Raw genomic sequence first — 21,117 nt, forward strand, 5'->3', positions numbered from 1 at the left:
TTGAAGTTTATCGTTTGTCCGTTAGAGGTTAGCAGTCGTCGTATTTAGGATTTTTGTCTGCGTCGTAAACGTACGATGGCGCCACACGAACAACAATCTGAGCCATCGAGTTTTCTGCTTCTAGTGAGTTGTGGAATCGGCCATTGCTTCAATATTTTTCTTGTGATTGAAAATGTTCAACCTCTGATGGAAATACGAAAGCGTACATGAGTGCTGAGGTAAGCTGTTCAATTACTTGTTGCATTTACTTTTCTTTTCGCGATGTATTTTTGTAGAAACAAAAACGATAACTAGGTATCAACTATCTGCCAAATTTTGTTCCGCCATCTTTGTTACAAATTCGTTTACATTTTGCTGTGTGTATTGTATTTTTTTGCAATTATTTCATGCTCGCATTTTACTTTTAAACTGATCTTGGTTAATTAATTATATATATGATACGACTTACAATTTTATAAGTCTTCTTTTCTAATTTATTTTTTATCATCAAATTAACTGTGCGGGTTTAACAATTACTGTTATGGCCTTGATTTTTTCGTCCAAAAAAAAACGAGAGTTATGAAATTAAGCATGTGATGATAATAAGAATATGATACCCTCCTTGTATCGTATTTGTCATCTTTAAATCAGTGTCCCAATATTTAGTGATACAATACTGTTTTTTTCTAGTTATAAAATTATAATTGATAATTTTATTAAGTGAATACTTACATATGTTGTATTTGCAGAAATGAATTATATTTTAAATAAAAAAGTATGTGGACTTTGTTGCGTATTATTGTATTATAAGAATAATGTTATAATTTAATGTTACTTAAAAGGTACGCATATGCATTAAAAAATATTATCGTTTAATACAATTTTTAAATTAAATATCCTGTATCTGTCTTGGGAGTTTGAACATTTTTAGAAATATATTTAACATAAGATACGTTCAATTTGTAAGTAATGTATATGGAAAATTTTTAATTTTATAATTAATACTATTAATTATTTTATTATAATATACTATACATACATATTTGGTTTATTAGATATAAATATATATATATAATTATAATTGAAAATATGATATTGATTTAGTATGTTGTCAGTGTTTAAATGCTTGAAATGATACCGACGAATGAAATCAGAAATTTCTTTATTACCGACTGTTTATAATTTTGTTTTTGAAGGTAACATTACGTAAAAATTATATTATTGCTATGACTGATTTATTTATAAACACTTAAATAAAATTTATTGTGGCTCAATTATGTATGAGAAGGAATAATAGTTGAATATGTAAGTTTTATAGGTTGTCAAGTTGTAAGATATATATATTTGTGTATAAGAAATCAATTTTCATTATATTTTACGCAGAAAAGAAATTGATTGAATGAAACTCTTGTCTCTGGGTTAATATTATTTTCAGTATACAATTTTGAACAGTTTCTAAATTTACATAACAGAACTTGTTAAAAAGATAGTAATCTTAGAAATGATGTTGAAAATGTATATAGTATCTTTTAATATAAATTTTATTTGTAAAACAATCAGTGCAGATTATAATGGATTTGAGGAAAGGTACTGGAATTGGCTCAGAGTATCATAGATACGATACAATACATATTGAGAACATGAGAAAGCGAGAGTGCCATATCGATCCGGTTAGTTTGAAGTCTACCTACCTCAACCCTGATTATACATACTTTTACCAGTCGCTTTCATTGGCATAGGTTCTATCTTTTATTTTCACTCCTCTATTAATTCTAGAGAACACATGTGTTCTTGGGATGCATATTTTTTTTATTATGGAAATATTTCCTTTCATACTCTTAACACTTTCGTATTGAAAAGTTGGAAGCGCGATGTGTACGTATTTGATGCAAATCTTTCGATGGCTACCACGATAACTTCTCGTATCGAGTGTACGGGAAATGTTGAAAATGCACGCTGCATCGTTGCGTAATAATTCTTATTACGGGTAATCTGTTTAAAAACAGTCGTCAGACAATAGTTGTATCATAATGTTATACACACGAGTTGGATATAAATACAGACAATAGATTGATTTACACATATTTAAATTTCTTTCATTTGCTTCGCTATAAAGAGTAACAAAATATAATTCGATTAGTCACTATAAGATTTCCTCTTTAAAAAACTCTTAACTCTTTGTGAGATACTTCGATAAACTGTACACTCTACCTACTGATTCAATGAAATCAGATTCAATGACGATGCGATAGGCAAAATACAACTGTCATTTTTCACCATCAAGTACAGAGAAAGAAAACAAAACTTCATTACCCTTATAAGATAAATTACCAAGGCATAACTTTTAGTTTTAGTATTCAAGCTATATTCCCTTGTTTACATTCTAATTCTTTCTAAGTTTGGTTCCTCGATTGTTTTGTTAGCCATCTGACTTTTTCGTGCGGGTAAACACAGCAAAATATGCGATGTAACAAAAAGAGATAAAATAACGTATAACGTTGTAGAGCTATGTAGCATGTAGGACGTTTGGTTAAAAAATAAATTCAATAAGTCGGTGAATTTTTGGGGAAGTGGATAACGGTATCGGGCACATGAAAATTCGAGAGTCTACGCTGGTGGGCTGTCTTGGGCGGGCGACGGCTGTGCGCAAAAACGGCGGCAGTCAAGTTCAAGGCCACCAGCTACTTTCCTTTCCCTCCTTGCCTCCGCTGTGGAGCAACCGCCGCCTCCAGTGCCACCACTGCTGCCGCGCGACACCATCGCTACCACCGCCACAACCACTGCCACCGCCGTCATACCCACAGCCACCGCCCCCGCCTCCCACCCATTCTCACCCTTCCATCGTGATATACACGTAGCACGCATAACGCCAGTAACGTATCAACTTAGGCCGAGCATGGGACTGTTTCGACCATGGGGGTAAAGGGAGTGTTTTGGGGCTCGATCGATCTACCTAGTCGTCTGAAAATTCAATTGGCTCCTACGTCTACACAATGTCACTTCATACGCTCTTTCTTCGTTCATATATTCTCAAAGAGTTTCTTCATTTTCATAAACACTCTTGATGAATCATAGAAATTTCTCCCAATCATGGAATCGTTCGTTCGATTAACATCCTGCCCTTACAAATCGATTCACTCTTTCCTCATTGTATCTGGAACATCGAAGGAGAAGATTCAATTGTCGAAAGACGTGATTTAAAAGTAACTTTAAGGCCAAGAGTTAATGACCGATTGTCATGACCATGATAATATCCACGGTAATGTTTCGTTTGTATTTGTCCAACATGGTAACAGTTGTGTTTTAGATTGGAGTGCTCGATGATTTTATCATCGATAAATATGGTCCGATCTAATTCCGTGAAGTCTCCGAGTGCGAACAGTTTGCTATGGGATACTTTGAAAGCAGTAACTTGTACTGAATCAGCTTGAAAAATCTCACATTTATTGTATGAATAGGGGGCAATTTTAAATCTACGTTTAACTTTTTTTATACTAATCTAATCTGTATATCTAACTAGCAAATATAAGTATGCTTTGATGACCCGGAGAAGCTTATCCGATCTATCAATGACAATAATAAATCAGAGCGATGTTTGAAATGCTCGGTTTTTCCATTCATAAAACATTATTCTGAATATGAAATTGGAACATAAGATCGAACATATATTAATTAATTGAGTAAGATAATTTGTAGATTGTCCAAAAAATTCAGTTAAATTGTTAAGCGATAAAGTAATTAGAATAAGAAATATATGTTTCGTGGATTTGTGGCGCCCGGTATTAGGATCGGCTGGCTCCGTGTATTACCGTATCGTCTGAATTGCCGTCAGTCGCGTACGGCTCGTCGCGCCGTCAACGTCGTGGTAGGGGGATGATGTGTACATAAGTACGTCGTGCATGTGCTTATTCGTGTTCTTCATGAGTGTTCGGATCTTAAGCATCGTGATCATTTTTGCTTTTCGTTCGTTTTTTCGTACAAAAGCGTAAGAGGAAAATAAAAGCCCAGCATCCTAGCGCCATTTGGATAGAACCGACAATCATGGATGCATGGATGTATGATGTGGTAGGTGTTGTCGATACATAACCTCTTTCTTCTTCTCGTTCGATCTCGTGGCTTTGTTTACGTTGCTGCGCGCGCGTTCTCTATTGCTTTCCGTTAATCCCTTCGACCAAATACGGAACAAAGTTTTGATCGTTTCAGAATAAGAATGTTCAAAATTCATTTAATAGATTTATTTCGCAGAATTGTAAATTGTGTATAGCGATAGCTATAAAGTTTGTAAAAATTCTATGATTCTTGCTGTCTCAAAAATTTTCATTTTTCTTTTGAATTTGATGTGCATGAATTTAATGATTTTTTCACGTAGATTGCGGCGATTACATTCGCGGCATGTTCAAACTCGCTTGTTTTCCGATGCAATAAGGATACATTACATATATATTATCTTCGTCGCATACTGTCAGTCAGCTTTAGCGACAACTCGGTTATTACGTTACGACGTGTCTGTTAGATAATCTATCCTGTAACTCATAGATCATTTTTCCACGCCTGCCGTTTTTGCCAACGTTACCGTTGATTCGTGATTACTTCAATGCTGTAATCTTCTCTTTCCGTTAATTAATAATTGGAACAACGATTCCTTTAAATTAAACGGTTTACCGTGATATGCGTAAAATATTTGAATAAATCTTGAGATACTGTATGAGCGTAGCTGGAAATATTTTACACGATTCCACCCAAGAGGTATATGTGTGTGAACGTTGTCATGAAAAAGTTGTTTATTTTGATGGCAATGAAACACCTAAATCGTACGACCTTAGTCGAGAAGCTTTTACCAAATACTTTTTCACAACTGTGGTTTTTGGTCGTTTCTCAGAATTTCATTTAATTCTTGTTGTATATCTGCAAATTTTTTAAAATTTCGGACATCGAGTGTTATGGATAACGATTAATAAAGCTCAAAAGACGATGTTAACGATGACGCTAATTTCAAAAGAAAAAAGATATAGATAATTTGGTTATCCTTGAAACATTGAGAAAAACGCGTAACAATTATCTCGTGCTCCATTTAAAATCGTTTCAATTGTTTCGCGATAATTGGCTTTTACGCGGTTTGATACGCACAAACGATTTTCAACGATAGCAAGCATAATAAAAATAACTTTATGTCAACCCGTTCAGGCATTCTGAATCATCCAAAAATTTTTCGAATTTTTCTGTGTTAATTTCATTTAAAATTCACTTCAATATCGACGTGTTCGTTCAAAGATGATTCCTATACTTTATCGATAACGAAAATTTCCTACATTTATCGTACGTAATACATGTATGTAACTATATATATTTTTCTCAATCATTTTCAACAAAATTTGTTTGCGAAATTATCCTTGCGAAATTATTTCTCTCTTTCTGTAGAAATCATAATAATTTCATAATGCTGTATATGTATTTCGCGATTCGTACGTATTTAACTATTTAAACGTATTATAAAACGATCTCATATACATCTATATCCACGCAATTAAGTCTTACGCAATTCCATGTGCGTGAAGCTTAATAGGTACATCGGTTTGCTGCTTTCACCTTTGAATTTGTTATACTTAGCATTTCGATCAACGCACGGACCGAGATATATTTGTATCGATACGTTCTTGAATTTGCTCGATACCGATTTTGATAAAAGGCACTCTCTTTCTGGGGAATAAATATTGGCCGATTTTATCTCTCGCAAAGTTTGCGAAAGACAATCTCCCCCGAAATTTCGAGTTCGATTGCACGTGACGCATACAGCGAATCGATGGATCGAGTTAAGCTGACACTGCAACGGAAATAAAATTGTGAGTTCCAACGTAGGAAGTTTGGTAGAAGGGAGGCTGCTGGAAAGTTAATAAAAAAAAAATATATATTCGTCACGAGGATGCGTCAGTAGGTATTTTCGGACTCTCCAGGTTCTTACTTTATGTTAGAGGAGTTTTCAAACCGTTCTAAGTCGATGGCTCGACTGCTAAAGTATGATCCTCGAATTTTTATGAATTCCTAACGTGGCAGAGGTGTATTTTTTTATTTTGCGGTTCCCTTTCAAGCTATTTTTATTAAATTATAGCTTCGAGATGTTTTGTTTATGGTGATAAATGTTTTCGTATGGCGGGCTATGGATTCATGCGAACCGCGTTAAAGGAAAAGAAAAGGCACGTTCGAGTAGCTCCGTCATCAAACAACTTTACAAGAAACCATGTGTTTTTGTACTCAAGGTGGTGTCTTGATATATGTGCACTAGCTACAAAGATATTGCATCGCCTTAATTCTCTCTCTTCGTATCTCGGTTACCGTACACGCCACGAAATTACGTGCGGCATGCACTTGCGCGTTCATCGACATTCAACTTATGTATACTCGTAGGGGAAAGTTTTACACTTATGTTTTGCAATGTGTAAAATACACATCTATATAGTCACAACATTTGACGACTAAACAAATATTTTCTTGAAACGAATTCACGTTGATGAACATTAAAGGTTATATCGATCGGTGACAGCGACAAACTGATCTGATGGAGCGTCGAGATGAAATACTCGAAAGGCAAGCGTTGATAGAGGGCCGGTAAAATATCTGTAGGGCAGATCTGGCAGTACAATCGTAATTATTCGTAAAGAACGTTCGAAGATCGGTTGATCGACGATGCGAAATCATGGATGCCAGGTATGGTTAGGCGCCTGTCGATAGGCTACCGTGATCGGTGATTGGTCGCGCGGGTCGTGGCGATGATGCGTCGTCTGGTTTGGTAAGAAACAAGCTGGGTAATCATCAGCTTTCGGAACTCGGTTCGAGTGGGGAGCGTTGGAGTTTTCAGGCTACGAGACACGTCGGTGACGTCATCTCAGAGCTGGGTCAGCCATAACCTTGGACAATGCGCGAAACAAATTCTCGTATGTGTGATTTCTACTTCGAGAAAACCACACGTTCGAGCAACGTGATTTCCGTTATTTTTTTCTTTCCTTGTTTATTGAAATCAGTTGACCGTGAAATACATTTGCTAGTAATTCGCGAATCTCCAACGCGTTTAGAATTTTCATCGGATAATTCAGAGACTAAATTTTATCGGAATACGTACGTATGTAAAAATATGTAAAAAGAAGGATGTTTAGTAATTTACGTTGAAAGGTGACAGGCAAAACAGGGAGAAGCAATTCCCCGAATCGTTGGTGAAGGTAGAGAGCAGAGACTCGAAAAGTGAAAGAGCGTGGTTCTAAAATTAGTTCAGCGGTAATCCTAATGTTATTATAGCGACTCGTTATTGCCTTATTTTTTATTGGCTAAACTTGCCGCGAAATCGGAACATGGTTGTTACCGAAGCTTTGGCCTTGACCGCGACCCAGGGTCTTCATCCTCGAGATATCGATTTGTTCTCTCTACTTCTAATTCTGTATCCACCTGTATATAGCCACGATATCGCTACTCCGTGAGTATTGTAATAATTCAGGGTCACCGCGATCGACTTGTTGCAAAATCGCGAACATACCATATATATAAGTACGTCGCGACGCTTTTCTTTTATCGGAAATTTATCCGTAGGAAATAAACATTCGTCGTAACTCTAGAAAATAAGATGGTGTCCGGTTCCTTTCAATCGTCTTCGATCTCGTGCCGGAGTCTCGAGTTATCGGGAGAAGATTGCGTAATCTGGGAACATTTCCGTTCAACGACAGAGTATCGTTTCGCAAAAAATTAGGCGTGATCTAGCCTTCGGCCAATCGGCCAAAATGTTTGTCGTTGAGTCGTTTATCAACGATTCGCACGAGCTGATGTGTCTCTTATCGCTCGATTCGAAATACCATTAAGTACCATACGTAAAGGTAGTATGTAATATTTGTAATAGGTGCAGAATATCGGCAGCAAATAATGTAACACAAATGTTAAATACGTATGAATCGGAACCTAACTCAAACCGAATGGAATTTCATTCGAGTTTAGCGGTACTCGATAGCGGTAACATGATTCTACGAAATTCCAATTAGTTCGTACGTGTCTTCCGTACGTACGTACCTACTTCCATATATACGTATATAAGTACGTTTCTGTAGAAGCGGAATGAACGATGAACATGTGACAATTTGTATAAAACGCGATGATCGATGTCATTTTTTCAATGTTGGCACAAATGAGACGATCTAATTTGCAACAAGGACTCGTGATCGAGGAGCACGACTTAAAATAAAGCGATCGCAACTGCAACCAACGACTTCTTTTTATTTGTCTCGCTTCTGCCACCTAGACTTTTTCTCGCTTACATAATCGGCTCGTTTAAAAAGAAGTTGGACTGGTCTCGTGCGTACCTCGAGAATTTTGATGCCCATATAGTGGCTTCGACTTCAAATTGGCAACCACAACTTCATACCTATATATGTGTAGACTTCCGTCGTGTCAGAATTATATTTTATATTTGATATTTTGTTTAAAGATGACCAGAGAGACGGTGTGAAAGAACATCGTTTTGTATGGGTTTTTGAATATGGTTAAACAATGAATGGCGATCGTTACGGAGACACGTTTGATCGTAATTAAGCCGAGTTATTGCGATAGAAATAAAATTACGACTAGCCGGTGCAATCGATATTCAGGTCATGGCTTCCTCTAAAAATGGATGCCCGATTAAAGGCTTCGTTTTCTTTTTCTCTTGCCTTTTTTTTTTTCTTAGTTGCGTGCGTATGTATATATGCGAAAAGGCACGAAAACCTCTGTCGAACGGAATAATTAACGACCTTGATCCCCTAGCGTGTTACACATGCGAATATCACTTACGCAGAATGAAGTAATATAGTCAACGATTTCGTGCAAATTTCAGGGTATGCGGGTTTTAAGTATTCAACGAGAAAATCATTGATTTTATCGAGCAGGATGATCACTAGAGACACCGCGGTTGCAAAGGAATTAAAAGCCTGTGAATTTTTACCCAGCTCGATTTAGTCCGGATTTATTGTTAGAATTCCACGTGCAGACTTGTCAGAAGCTGTGCGAAAACAGAAGGAAACGAGAGAACGAACGGATCGACGTGCACGAGGGTATCCGAATACGAGGAAGCTGAAACCGAGCAAGATAGATAAAGAGAGCAGGAGTGCTGTCGCGAGGAAGAGAGCGAGAAGCTAACGTGATAGAGAAAGGGAAACAGTGTGAGACAGAGAGAGGAAGAAAGAGAGGAGAGACTCAGACAGAGGGACTCAAGGACGGCGAAGTCGGTTGTTTCCGTCGGAGTTCGGCGTCTAAAATTGTGTATTGGCTTGGCGCGGTTCTGCGGCCTTCGCGAACGTGGCCGCTTCTCCCACAGAAAAGTCAAGTTCAAGGCTAACCAGATATCGCGATACGCTCGTTTCTCTCTTTCTTTTTTCATTCCATGTTCTTTCCTTCCGTCTGCGTTTTGGTAACTGTTTAATCGAACGGATTATGAAGCGATCCGAAGAATGTGAGAAAATCGAGAATCGCCGATGACTCGTAGGCTTTGTAGTGTAGACGAATCGAGCTGACGCTTATGCAATCTCAATCTTTTTTCTTCTTTGTCTCTTTAAACTTTCCTCTTTTCGATCACGTCTGTTTTTCTTCTTTTTTTCCTATTGTTTCGTTGCAACGTGTTTTTCAATTCTGACGAATCGCTCGTAACTTGAGGGGAGTCGTATCGCTGTCGCTTCGTCATGGCCGTCATTATGTATCGTGGTTGAGTGTTCCGCGCACCGTGTCGGTTTTTATTTCATTAATCTAAACGTGGGAGATGTGCACGTCGCGTCGCACACGTGAAGCACTTCGCACGACTAGTCAAGTTCGAGGTTAACCACATACTTCGATGCCTCGTTCTTTTCTTTCCTTTTCTAATCTCTCGCTACCGTTTTTCCTTTTTTCCCGTCTACCCCTCGGTCGCCATACGATTAACAATTCTTGATCTTTATCGATTTCTGCCGTTGAAATAAACTGTCGGTTAAAATGGAGTGCAATTGGAAAAAGCTTTTGACCAACTCGGCATTAATACGAGCTGCGGTCTAATAAAATCTGTATCCCACGTTGAGCTCGAGTGCCTTTCTCCATTATTCGTTTGTTGAGTGGTTACACGGCGAGCCACTCGAAATTAAAATCGAGCGAATGATATCGGTATCGAAAATTGTCACGTTGCAATGATAAGGCATCTGCCTATTTTGTGAGAGAGAGAGAAAGAAAGAGCGGGAGAGAGGGAGAGAGAGAGAGAGAGAGAGAGAGAGAGAGAGAGAGAGAGAGAGATCGTGGCTGGGTAGCGTATAAATCTCCAGACGTGCGTCCCAAGCTCTCGCAAACGATCGTAACTGCATCTCGCAGAAAAGTCAAGTTCAAGGCTAACCAGATACTCTGCGCTCCTTCCTTTGCCCCTCGACCCCCTTTCTGCGTGCATTTAATATACGATACCGAGGGCAGGAGGGCGGAAGAGGAGCAGCAGGCTTACGCAATCCTTTCACCGTTACTTTGTTCACTATCGTTCTACCCCACTGTTTCTTTAAGGATACCTTTCTTCTCATTAAGTTATTCATATGATTCATTTTACCCTTTTTCATAAATTATCCGATTGCGTCGATAGAACAACGATTTCTAGTTCTCGTACCGTTACCAGATCATTGAAAGATGCAGGATGCAGATAAACAGAAAGTATAAGCTCGCTGTATACTTATAAGATTACATTAAGAAATAAAGCAGTTGATATTCCGAGAACATCGATGCTACGTATCGTGAATTTTCTGAAGTCAATTCTAAAAATGCTTGAGGCGTTGGTCGCGCTTAAAAATAGCAACAGAAAAAAAGTGCAGCCGACTGCAGAGCAGGCTGTCTCTTCTGCTTTTCGGCATTTGCTACGGTTTGCTTAAAAGCGAACGCCCATCAGTCTGTGTTATAGGGGACAGATAGGAGAGGAGGATACGTGCGAAATTGTAAGATGTTCTGTTGATTGCTTTAGGTTTGCATGATGCCCGGTGGCGGCACCGAAAATATGATTGGAAATAATAGGACTATGGCGAACATTAAACAAGAAATTGAGAATCCTACGACGCCTACGCAAAATTATCAAGTTTGTTCACCGACCACTACGCTTCAACATCAAGAGGTATTTCGGACATGTAGTTTTTACGGTCGAAAACATTGTGATTCGTGAGACTAATCGAAAATGTAAAATAGCTTGAGATAGACGATACGTAGTTCTGCAAAATGGTCGATGTTGAGTAACTTTTTAAATATTTTAGGTGATTTGTAGCAAAATAGAAGTACCAGCCGATTATGGAGGAGGCGAAGGTAGTCCTGGTAGTCCGGAAATGCACCATTGTTCGTCAACCACGCAGCCTTTAGGAACACCAGAGGTACATACACTATACTATAAGCAGTCCTAACTATAGCAGAAGTCCTTGCATTTTTTCTTTCTTTGGAAGCTCTTTTGTGATCTTTGAGTTAGACTCAGCATGTCGTTTTATTTAGGAAGGTGTTAAAGAGGAAGACATGATGCCTAGAAGGCTTTGCCTAGTGTGTGGGGACGTAGCGAGTGGATTTCATTATGGGGTAGCGTCTTGCGAAGCGTGTAAAGCTTTCTTTAAGAGAACCATACAAGGTAAGAAGAGTTCCTTCACGATTACAGATATCTCCTTCTGCAGAATTTTCCAGGTAGCACCACAGAATTATAATTATAGTTCCAGTGATACGATTTTCTTGTTTCCCTACTATCTGTAGACATTGAAGTATTTTAGTTATCTGTATGCATATGCTACTATTCTAAAACGCATATATTCATAAAACTAATATTGGTGCTACCTGGATGAGAACCATGTATATTACAATAAAATAGCGAGTAATTTCACAGGCAACATCGAATACACGTGTCCGGCGAACGGCGAATGCGAAATAAACAAGCGCAGGAGAAAAGCGTGCCAGGCGTGTAGGTTTCAAAAGTGCCTTAGACAAGGCATGTTGAAGGAAGGAGTGCGACTGGATCGTGTCCGAGGAGGGAGACAAAAATATAGAAGATCCACCGATCCTTATACGCCGGTGAAGACAGCTCCGTTGGAAGGTGATTTTTTCATAGTTCTTGCTGATATAAATATCATGTTTCGATCGCAATCGTATCAATATAGAACACGTACAGTTCCACACCTCGCAAATACGATTAAATCTTTGATTTTATTCTTTTTAGCAAACATAGCAACAGCAGCTTCTAACGAAATAATAAGTAAGCTATCGGGTCCTTTCTCTTTATTTATTCGAGTCCGATACTTTGATTCGTTGGTAGATTTTTTTCATCCTGACATGAAATCATCTTACATGCAAACATAAATATTCAATGTGTGAATGTTCAAATGGTAAATTTTCTAATTTATTGGTAGATAATAAAATGCTGGAAGCTTTGGCTGCTTGTGAACCTGACATGCTACAAGTGTCCAATATTTCTCATACTCTTGATACAGATCAAAGAGTACTTGGACAATTATCTGACTTATACGATCGGGAACTGGTCGGAATAATTGGTAATAATATAATGTCAATTTTTCTATTAGTATAAAGTTATATTTAATTAATCAATAATTGAAAATTCTTTGCTGAAAGGTTGGGCAAAGCAGATTCCTGGATTCAGTAGTTTAGCACTAAATGATCAAATGCGACTTTTGCAAAGTACGTGGGCAGAGATATTGACGTTTAGTCTCGCATGGAGGAGCATGCCAAATAATGGTAGATTAAGGTTTGCCCAAGATTTTACCCTTGACGAACGACTTGCACGCGAATGCCATTGTACAGAGCTGTACACGCACGTGAGTATCGCTTAATTATTTCAATGATTTCGATTCATCGTGTACTTTGTTACCTTCTACATGTATATGCGTCTATACGTATTATTTGTTCTTCAACAGTGTATCCAAATCGTAGAAAGGCTTCAAAGATTGGGTTTAACGAGAGAAGAATATTACGTCTTGAAAGCATTGATATTAGCAAACAGTGATGCGAGGTCAGATGAGCCACAAGCGCTATATCGTTTTCGAGATTCTATCCTAAATTCTCTATCAGACTGTATGGCGACAGTAAGACCAGGACAAGCGCTTCGTGCCACTCAAAATATGTTCCTAGTGTTGCCCAGTCTCAGGCAGGTTGATGGAATTGTTAGAAGATTTTGGTCTAGTGTTTATCGAACGGGAAAAGTACCAATGAACAAGCTCTTCGTAGAAATGTTAGAAGCTGCTTATTATCGATGAAATATCAACTCAAACTCAACAATATCTATATCAAGGACTTCATGGAATCGTTATAATTATAGTTATAACACGTCATGAGTGAGTAGGGTACGTCCCTAAAAGTATAAACGAAAGATGGTGAGTGATAGTGAAAAACGAAAAGAAACGGAGATGTGCAGTTTTATTTGTTTTCTGTAAGAGAAAGACTCGTAAGAAAGAAAAGGCTTTATTTTTCAAACGTGAAAAGTATTGGAACGTAGAGCTTTGGCCAGTGATTCCACCGGTCATCAAAATTCGCGAAACACATTAAGATGTCAGGTACATTGTTTCGTCGAAATAACCAAACTTTCCTTTTCGAGTACCCCTTTTACAGGTACAAAGAAAAAAAAACAATGTTATTTCAGGATAGCATACGTAGTACAAGATACGAGATGCTTTTCCGGAGCTCTCATTTTAGGATAGTTTACGAAAACCTGTCGCCAGACAGAAGAACCTACCAAATAACTAAAACATTTTCATTTACGTAAAATCGTGACATGATCACCGAACCGGTGATATCGTAGAAATGAAATGCAAATGTACTAACTGTGGGTGTTTGACGTTATAGAGTTAGCATCGTGTTACCAAATACTACCAACTCAATCAAAATTACATGTAGCTCCGATTCGAGTCTTATTTTAGTTATATCTTTTCTCTAAAAAAAATCCAGTCAATTTGAAATTAGAGGAACGCGAAGCGTGTATGTTTAAGAGCGTCGAAATAAAATGATATATGCCATTTTATATAGAATAATTGCACATTTTAATACCATTAAGTGTAAAGATCGATAAATGTAAATCGATGTGTGTACTGCATTGAACATCCATAGTTATAGTTCAGCGAATGAATTTAGTATGCGCTGTTGTACAAATTGAACCAATTACGTGAACAGAGCTGTGAACAGTGAACAAGGAAAGCGAAAGAATGGCTGGATCGTTCTCTAATTAGCGTCACGCTGTTTTTTACGAGGTACTGTGAAAAAAATGTTTCGAGAACGAACCTATGGCCAGGTTGCCAGGTTCTAGGGAGAGCAGAAAAAAATTTAACCGATTGTTGAAATGATTGCGAAATGTTATTCGCGCGTGCCACACAGAGAGCGTAGGAGAATATATATTATATTATATTATTATATTATATTATATTGTATGTATTCAGGGATCTTTATTATCTAAATAGTTATTATTGTTACGAGATCTGTGCACGGATCTTGCGCATAATATCGCTTTTTTCGAAGCGAGGAATCGTAATATCGTATAGGAGCTACTACTCACACATAAAACTCATTTCTAAAGGAGGAAAAACCGTTTATAACAAATTAATGGAGTTTTTTCTTTGTCGGTTACACGCAACGAAACACGAAGTTTCTATCGACTTTCGAATCAGCTTTTTGTTATTTCGCGATTATTCGATATTATCGGGAGAAAGAAATTGTTTAATGAAAAGTTATAAATAAATGTTAGGGTAAACTATACGTTATAGCAGATCGAGTCGTTCGAAACTTTTTAGTGTTGAAGTGCGGTGTAATCTTGTGACGTTCAGAGTGCAATAATATCAGGACATGCGATTACATTTTTCTACTGGTCAATCGATCGCGACGCCCCTTTGAGTTTTCTTTATTTGTATATTTCGTCTCTGTTCTTCTACCGTTTGAAACTTTGTTTAAACCTCCTGCATTTAAATACACGATGCAAATAGTTGGCAGCAACGCTTACATATTGCGTGTCCTTCCTCCATTAGTTTTTCTTAATTACCTATTACGGTTCATTCCTCACTACGAAACAGATAATGCAACGAATGCGATGGGGAAAAAAAGAAAGAAGAAAATCGCTGCTAAGCCACGGCGAATTTTTGCTCTGCTTTTTTTTCGGTTTTCTTTATTACATGTTCTTCCCTTTTTTTTTTTTAATGATGTAGGTTTTTCTGTCTCTTTCTTTCTTTTAATTTATAAATTACAATAAAAGAAGTCACGTTATTTGTTATACTGCCTTCATGGTCGTAAATTTTGGAAGAGAATCAAACATTGATTTGTTTATTGGTTAATAATCTGGGTCGGATGTTGTTCTGACATGTGTTGGAAATGGTTCGTCAAACTGTTTGTCTTAGTTCATGCAAATATTCGTCAGGGAATCAATTAGTCGACGTTTTAATGGCATTTGTCGTGTGTTGATAGCATCCAACGTTGTCCATTTCAAAAAAAGTTGTCTACTACCAATGTTTGGTTCCAGATAATAATAGTATCTATATATACCGTCCATAATAGGGGGTATTAGAGTCATATATCAGTAAAGTTGATTAGGTTTCGTGATTTAAACATATTTCAGTTCCATTCCTGTTAAATGTGTTAATATTTTGTTTTTCAATCACGCTGTCCATAAGTTTTTTTTTATATATCGCGTACTTGCGTGTTATTTTATGTTTCGATACAAATGTAGAATTTTCACGTGCCATCAAATTCATGATCCATTTCTTAAATCTTTTCTTAATATGTCACGTTTTTTCCAGGAGACACAAACATTCAAGTGGATGAATTTTCAAAAATCTTAAAGTTTTCTTGGCAGATCCATTTAGCTTTTTGGTTTCTAAGATTCTATCGCAGTTAATACGATGATCGAAATATTTTTGAATTTATAAATAGTTAAGGAGAGGCGTAATCCATCGTAATGAATCATGATTAGGTTAATATTTAAAGATATCAATTATCAAACGATTTGATTGATCCTGCGTCCTGTGTTTTGCCGTTGTTTTATAGATTAGATTTGAAGCATTGTCTCTCTGTCATGTTTACGGATTCGCCGTGGCGGTAGAATCATAGTCTCAGGGTTTCAACCAACAACCAACAAATAGAAAAAATGATACAAATTTAGAGACGTATAAATAATTAAGCGCGCGAGTATATTTGTGGAGCAACATATTATGTATGATAATAACGATAGTAATAATATTCAGGATGATAATGATAATGATAACGATAAAGAATATTAACATTAGTATTAATGGTGATAACAATGATGATGATAATAAAGATAAGAATGACAAGAAACACTATACGGTGACTTGTTGCATTGTAAATCGAGATTTGCGTATTTGCTTTGCATACTGGTGCATGCACTGCGAAAGAAATATAATTTTAATGTCACTATTTCTTAATGAACTTCTTTACTGTGGTCAGGAGAAAACTTGTACATATATGGCTTATCCGTATCGTAAGAATTTACACCAACAAATTCAACCACATCCTCTCTGTATTTTTCTTACACTGTATGATTGCACAACTTGAAAACAGCTCCCGCTTGTCTCGCGAAACGTGCGTGCGCCAAGAAAGATGACAAATGGATCCGTGGACTTGAATTGTTTCATATATCATAGCGTGCACTGTTTACAGTGTAGATTTGTTTCTTCTTCGAAAGTACAATATAAAATGGTTCGAAAATCCTTCTTTCCTCGTCCGTTCGTCGGGCGAACTTGCCAGACCAGTCATAAATTGTACCTGCTGCGAAGAAACGCTGCTTCTGCGACTTTTACGAATATGTGTACAGATATATATACCTGTAATTATAATTTTTATATATTGAAAGGAAACATATGCGTAAGCATTAGTAAATCGATCGAAAATAAAGTAGGAACTAACTCGATTTTTATTTTTGAAATTTTGATTGTACGGGCTCCTGTTTGAACTGTTGCGTGTTGAAAAAATTTGCAAACATCCACGTACAGAATGTGCCGATTCCAACGAAATAGAATATACGTGGCCTCAGTTAGCGCAGCAATCATGTCGCAAGTGGCAGTTCCGCGTGTGTTTCTCTATTTATTAGCCGTCTTCCTTGCCACTTTTTCCAGTAAGTGTTATTTTCTTTAATATATATACGCAACTTTAATATATATATTACATTCTGTGTGTGTATATATATATTAAATTATATATATGTTGATGCGTAGCGAATTGATGCAAAGCGAAATTGAAAAAGAGCATTTCCCCACAGAAGCAAGTTCATACGTGCCGCCGGATGATTGTTTGAAATTCGATGTCGATGATATTGAGGATTACTTGTCGAATCTCAATTTCGAGAATGTGCCGACGATCAATATGATGATCGGCGGGTTCAAATGCCCGGTCACAGCTTTGCCCTTCGGTGCTTTGAAATCAGACTGGGCAAGGCTGTTGCTTTTGCAAAGAGCGCAACCGAAGGAATCAATTTTCCTAAAGAAACTGGATCGTCTTATCAGAATTTTAGTGATCGCTTACTTCCGAATGGAAGAACGTTTCGATGTTATACAATCTGGATTTTGGAGTGTAAGCAGGTTGGTAACAAAAACTCTAACTTTCAACGATAAAGACTTTTTCACAAGCTTGATCTTTGTATTTTATTCGATCGAATATTTTGGTAGTCCAACCGCGACGTTTGTACACGAAAGCACCACGAGCACTAATTCGAAGGAGGAAATGAAGAAACTCGATAACCCAATCGCTAATTCAAGAGAAATAAATAAAACCTCAGTGAATTTTGCTATAAATACTTTTTTTAACAACGATGAATCCAGTAGCACGATTGAAATCGAACGAATCGTATTTACTAGTTCGGATGCGAGGAGCGAATGCAAAACCGGCAATTTTCATACAATATATAATATTCCTTTAAAGCATCGCTCGATAAGCGAGCAAATCGACGAAAAAAGGACGGTAACCGCTTTCGTAAATATTACAAATTTTTTAGAAAGAACCACTGACAAACGGAAATACACAGAGATATCGACTTTGAGCACGAATAAATCCGTTACGATTAACACCGCGAATAATTTTACTAGGAATAAAAATGGCACGGATATTTTTACGAGAGATGAACTAAATGAAGGTGGAGACGATTCTGACGCTGATAAAGATATTAATTTCTCAATGACAGAATTTAGCAAAGAAACTAAACCAATTATAACCGGATCGAACGCTGTTACTGCTCGTATTTTGGAAACGATGACTTCTTATAATTATCAAAAATCAATAGTGACAAGTGTCGAGAAGGAAAAAACGGCGGAATCAATTGCCCCTACTATATTTAGCGCTACGCAGACCAATGGTGTGAAAAAGCATGGTACTCAGAAAATGCGTAAGAAAGGTGACTTTCTGTATCGTACGATTATAAAGTCACCGGCTTTAACTTAGGGAAATCTAAGAATGTAAATAGTCGAGAAATTTTTTACGTAAAACCTACCAGTGAGCAAAGTCGAGTTTATTCAGATAAAATTTCTACTAACCCGACCGAAAGTTTTAATCAAAGTCCTCCGAATAATCGGACTGGCGGTGTATCCCAAGTCTTTGAAGAGGTTCCATGGAATTCCAAGAATTCTACTGTTTCCTCTAATAAGATCAAAAAGCCTTCGATTTACAAAAATACTCTGGCAATAAGTTTTGAAAATACATGATAATTTCACCAAAAGTTTCTTCCACTACAGTTACTGCAGATCCGATGTTAATCGCAGACAAAAGGGACGGAAAGGTACAAAGGAAATTTGATAAAATCTAAAAAACGCGGAATTTCGAACACCGATATTGAAAAAATGTTTAGGTGGTTCTATACTTACGGTCACTCCAGGTACATATTTATATGTTTCTCTTACGTCACACGTTCTTTTTCTAATTACCTTTCGTTTATTTGTCAACGTTTTGTCGTAATTACAGTAAAAACAATTCGGTTGATCGAGGCGTCTACATCGCGTGCAAAGGAAAGAGTCACAACAGTAAAGAGTAACCTCGCCAAACGATATTTTTCATCTGCGAGGTATTAGAATAAATTTGCATACACGTATCTTTTAAAAGGCAAAAGTTTGGATCGTTTTGAATCGACGATAATAAAATTGTTTGACTTTCACGTGGTTGGATATTGCTTCCTGATTTGTCTGATTATACGGTATTTGTAGATGGTATAAGAAATGTACGTTGCGACAACTGGACACTTGCCGATTCTTATCAGCGATATTGCGGGCCAGTCCATAAATTCATGAGGCGGGGCAACGCTGACTGATATTTACGAGGTCCGCAGCTGGTAACGTTCGTCATGCTTTACGAGCTGTCGTAAACGAATCCTCTTATTATTCAGTTCTCTGTCCATAGGATTTTTCGGATTGTCTGCAAGCAGTTGGATTGTCCGCTTGATTGGTTCGATGCAATTTACGCAGGCAACGATAGCTTGAACGACATCGTGTTTCGGATGTGATTACGATCCAGTTGAAATTACACGCGAAATCGTGGGAAAAAAGATACGGGATCAGTGTTGCGCTGTTCAAAATGTTCTCGTTATCCGCAGGAAAGGGAATGAAAACGGTTGCGATGAGTACATAATTGGCTTTACGCAAACTATCGTGACTCGATGGTTTAATAACGGTTTTTCGAGATAGCACACCCGATCAGTTTAATTTGCAACGATAGCATATCAGCGGGTTGCGGTTAATAACCAGTCGAAGGTACGCGAACAAATAGGTGTGTTCAATCAGCACGTCGTGTCGTTCCGAATTATTCCGCGATATTTTTGTTAAAATATCCGTTCGTTCGTTTCGTTTGTCGATTTACGGTCCGCGATAGTGTGTGTACACGTTTTGTACAAATGTGCACGTGTATTCAAAACATATGGAGAATCATCGGGTCGAATAACTTTATCGCTTATATTAATTACATTATACAAGCTAGATTTTCAGTAAATATGCTTAAAATTTAGATTTACAGGGTGGTTATCAATTTGTAAATCCGAATTATCTCCTCGGTAGAGAATATACGCGAATTATGACTCTTTATTTCCTCGCAAGGGTATCCTATCTTTTTTTAATATTCCAGATGTTAATTCTTCTCTCTTTTCTATTTTTTAATATATTTCTAATATAAATTCGTAGCGCGGTACGATACGTTCGCGTCGTGTTCGCTTTGGAAATCTTGCTAAATTAAATATGTGCCGGTATTGTACAGATTAATCGTTAATAGAGTAATCTGAAAGTTAGCCTTCTATCTTTCATTCATTCTGCTGCCGTTGACTTCTTCGTGATCGAGCTAGCGCTTTAATTAGAGAACGTTATTATCGTTGGTAGGTTCGTCTGGTGCATCTTCTTTACAAGAATTAGGATCAGAGCGAGCTATATTTATTAGAGTCAATAATTTAGCCCGCTGTGAAACGGATTAGAGCGGTATATCGTTCCTTCTAAGGAAACAAATTACCTTGCCTTGGCGAGATGCTAGTTGAACAGAGCATTCCTGGTTTCCCTTTGCACCTGCTTTTCCCTATTTCTCACGTCCACGCCGACAAACAGTCGCGCTTTGACGCGACTCGTTGGTAATTGCGTTAACAGTTGCGACCGAACCGCTTGAAAATTCAAGGTTTCTCGTTGAATGCGAAATATTGTTTGACAGCATTAGACTGATCGACACGCTTCATAAATTGCGACGTTTGTTTCGTTTTTCTCGAGAGCCGGGCGAATTAAGCTGAGAAATCGTTCACGGAAGACGCGTGTCGTGGGTGGGGAATTGATAAATAAAGGTGATCAATCGTGAGCAAATGTTCAACTCTGGCGAAACAAATTTGCTCATTACTTATCATTTCTTCGCGATTATTCGCCGGTCGGATTAGCCGTACATTGTTCTTCGGGAGGGAAACAAATTAATCGCTTCACAGGAACGCGACTTCGAGAGGTTCTCTGGCCGGGTTCGTTCCTACGATCTTCGTGTCTAGAATACGGTAATGCCGGTGTACGTTCGCTTGTTCAAACTGTTCGTCAGGGTTACTTTAGCTTCTTGAGCAGCATCGAGAGTAGCAACGATGGACTAGCGGCTAGAGCAACGTTGAGGCTAGTATCTACCACCGACAGAAAGTTCACGGAAATCATTTAACCGAGGAAGAGTAGCGCG

The 21,117-nt window shown here is 37.6% G+C and overlaps 1 protein-coding gene and 1 pseudogene across 6 annotated transcripts; both read left to right on the top strand.

Annotated features, from left to right (window-relative positions):
* The first annotated feature begins 71 nt into the window (after positions 1–71).
* LOC122567328 (steroid hormone receptor ERR1) lies at positions 72–16,867 on the top strand. 6 transcript variants are annotated; one of them, XM_043725699.1, is made up of 9 exons: positions 72–218; positions 10,946–11,092; positions 11,229–11,342; positions 11,458–11,587; positions 11,822–12,043; positions 12,167–12,202; positions 12,357–12,497; positions 12,577–12,779; positions 12,879–16,867. In XM_043725699.1, the coding sequence occupies exons 1-9, from the start codon at positions 207–209 to the stop codon at positions 13,215–13,217; spliced, it is 1,344 nt and encodes a 447-aa protein (XP_043581634.1). In that variant the 5' UTR covers positions 72–206; the 3' UTR covers positions 13,218–16,867. The 6 variants fall into 6 exon arrangements, with proteins under 6 accessions (XP_043581634.1, XP_043581632.1, XP_043581635.1 ...); XM_043725697.1 differs by lacking the exon at positions 72–218 and adding an exon at positions 3,801–4,044; XM_043725700.1 differs by lacking the exon at positions 72–218 and adding an exon at positions 3,805–4,044 and having other exon boundaries at positions 11,837–12,043.
* Positions 16,868–16,936: 69 nt separating this feature from the next.
* On the top strand, positions 16,937–20,500 carry LOC122567327 (annotated as a pseudogene).
* The last annotated feature ends 617 nt before the right edge of the window (positions 20,501–21,117 follow it).

This window comes from Bombus pyrosoma, linkage group LG5, assembly GCF_014825855.1.
Source record: "Bombus pyrosoma isolate SC7728 linkage group LG5, ASM1482585v1, whole genome shotgun sequence".
In the NCBI taxonomy this organism is placed as follows: domain Eukaryota; kingdom Metazoa; phylum Arthropoda; class Insecta; order Hymenoptera; family Apidae; genus Bombus; species Bombus pyrosoma.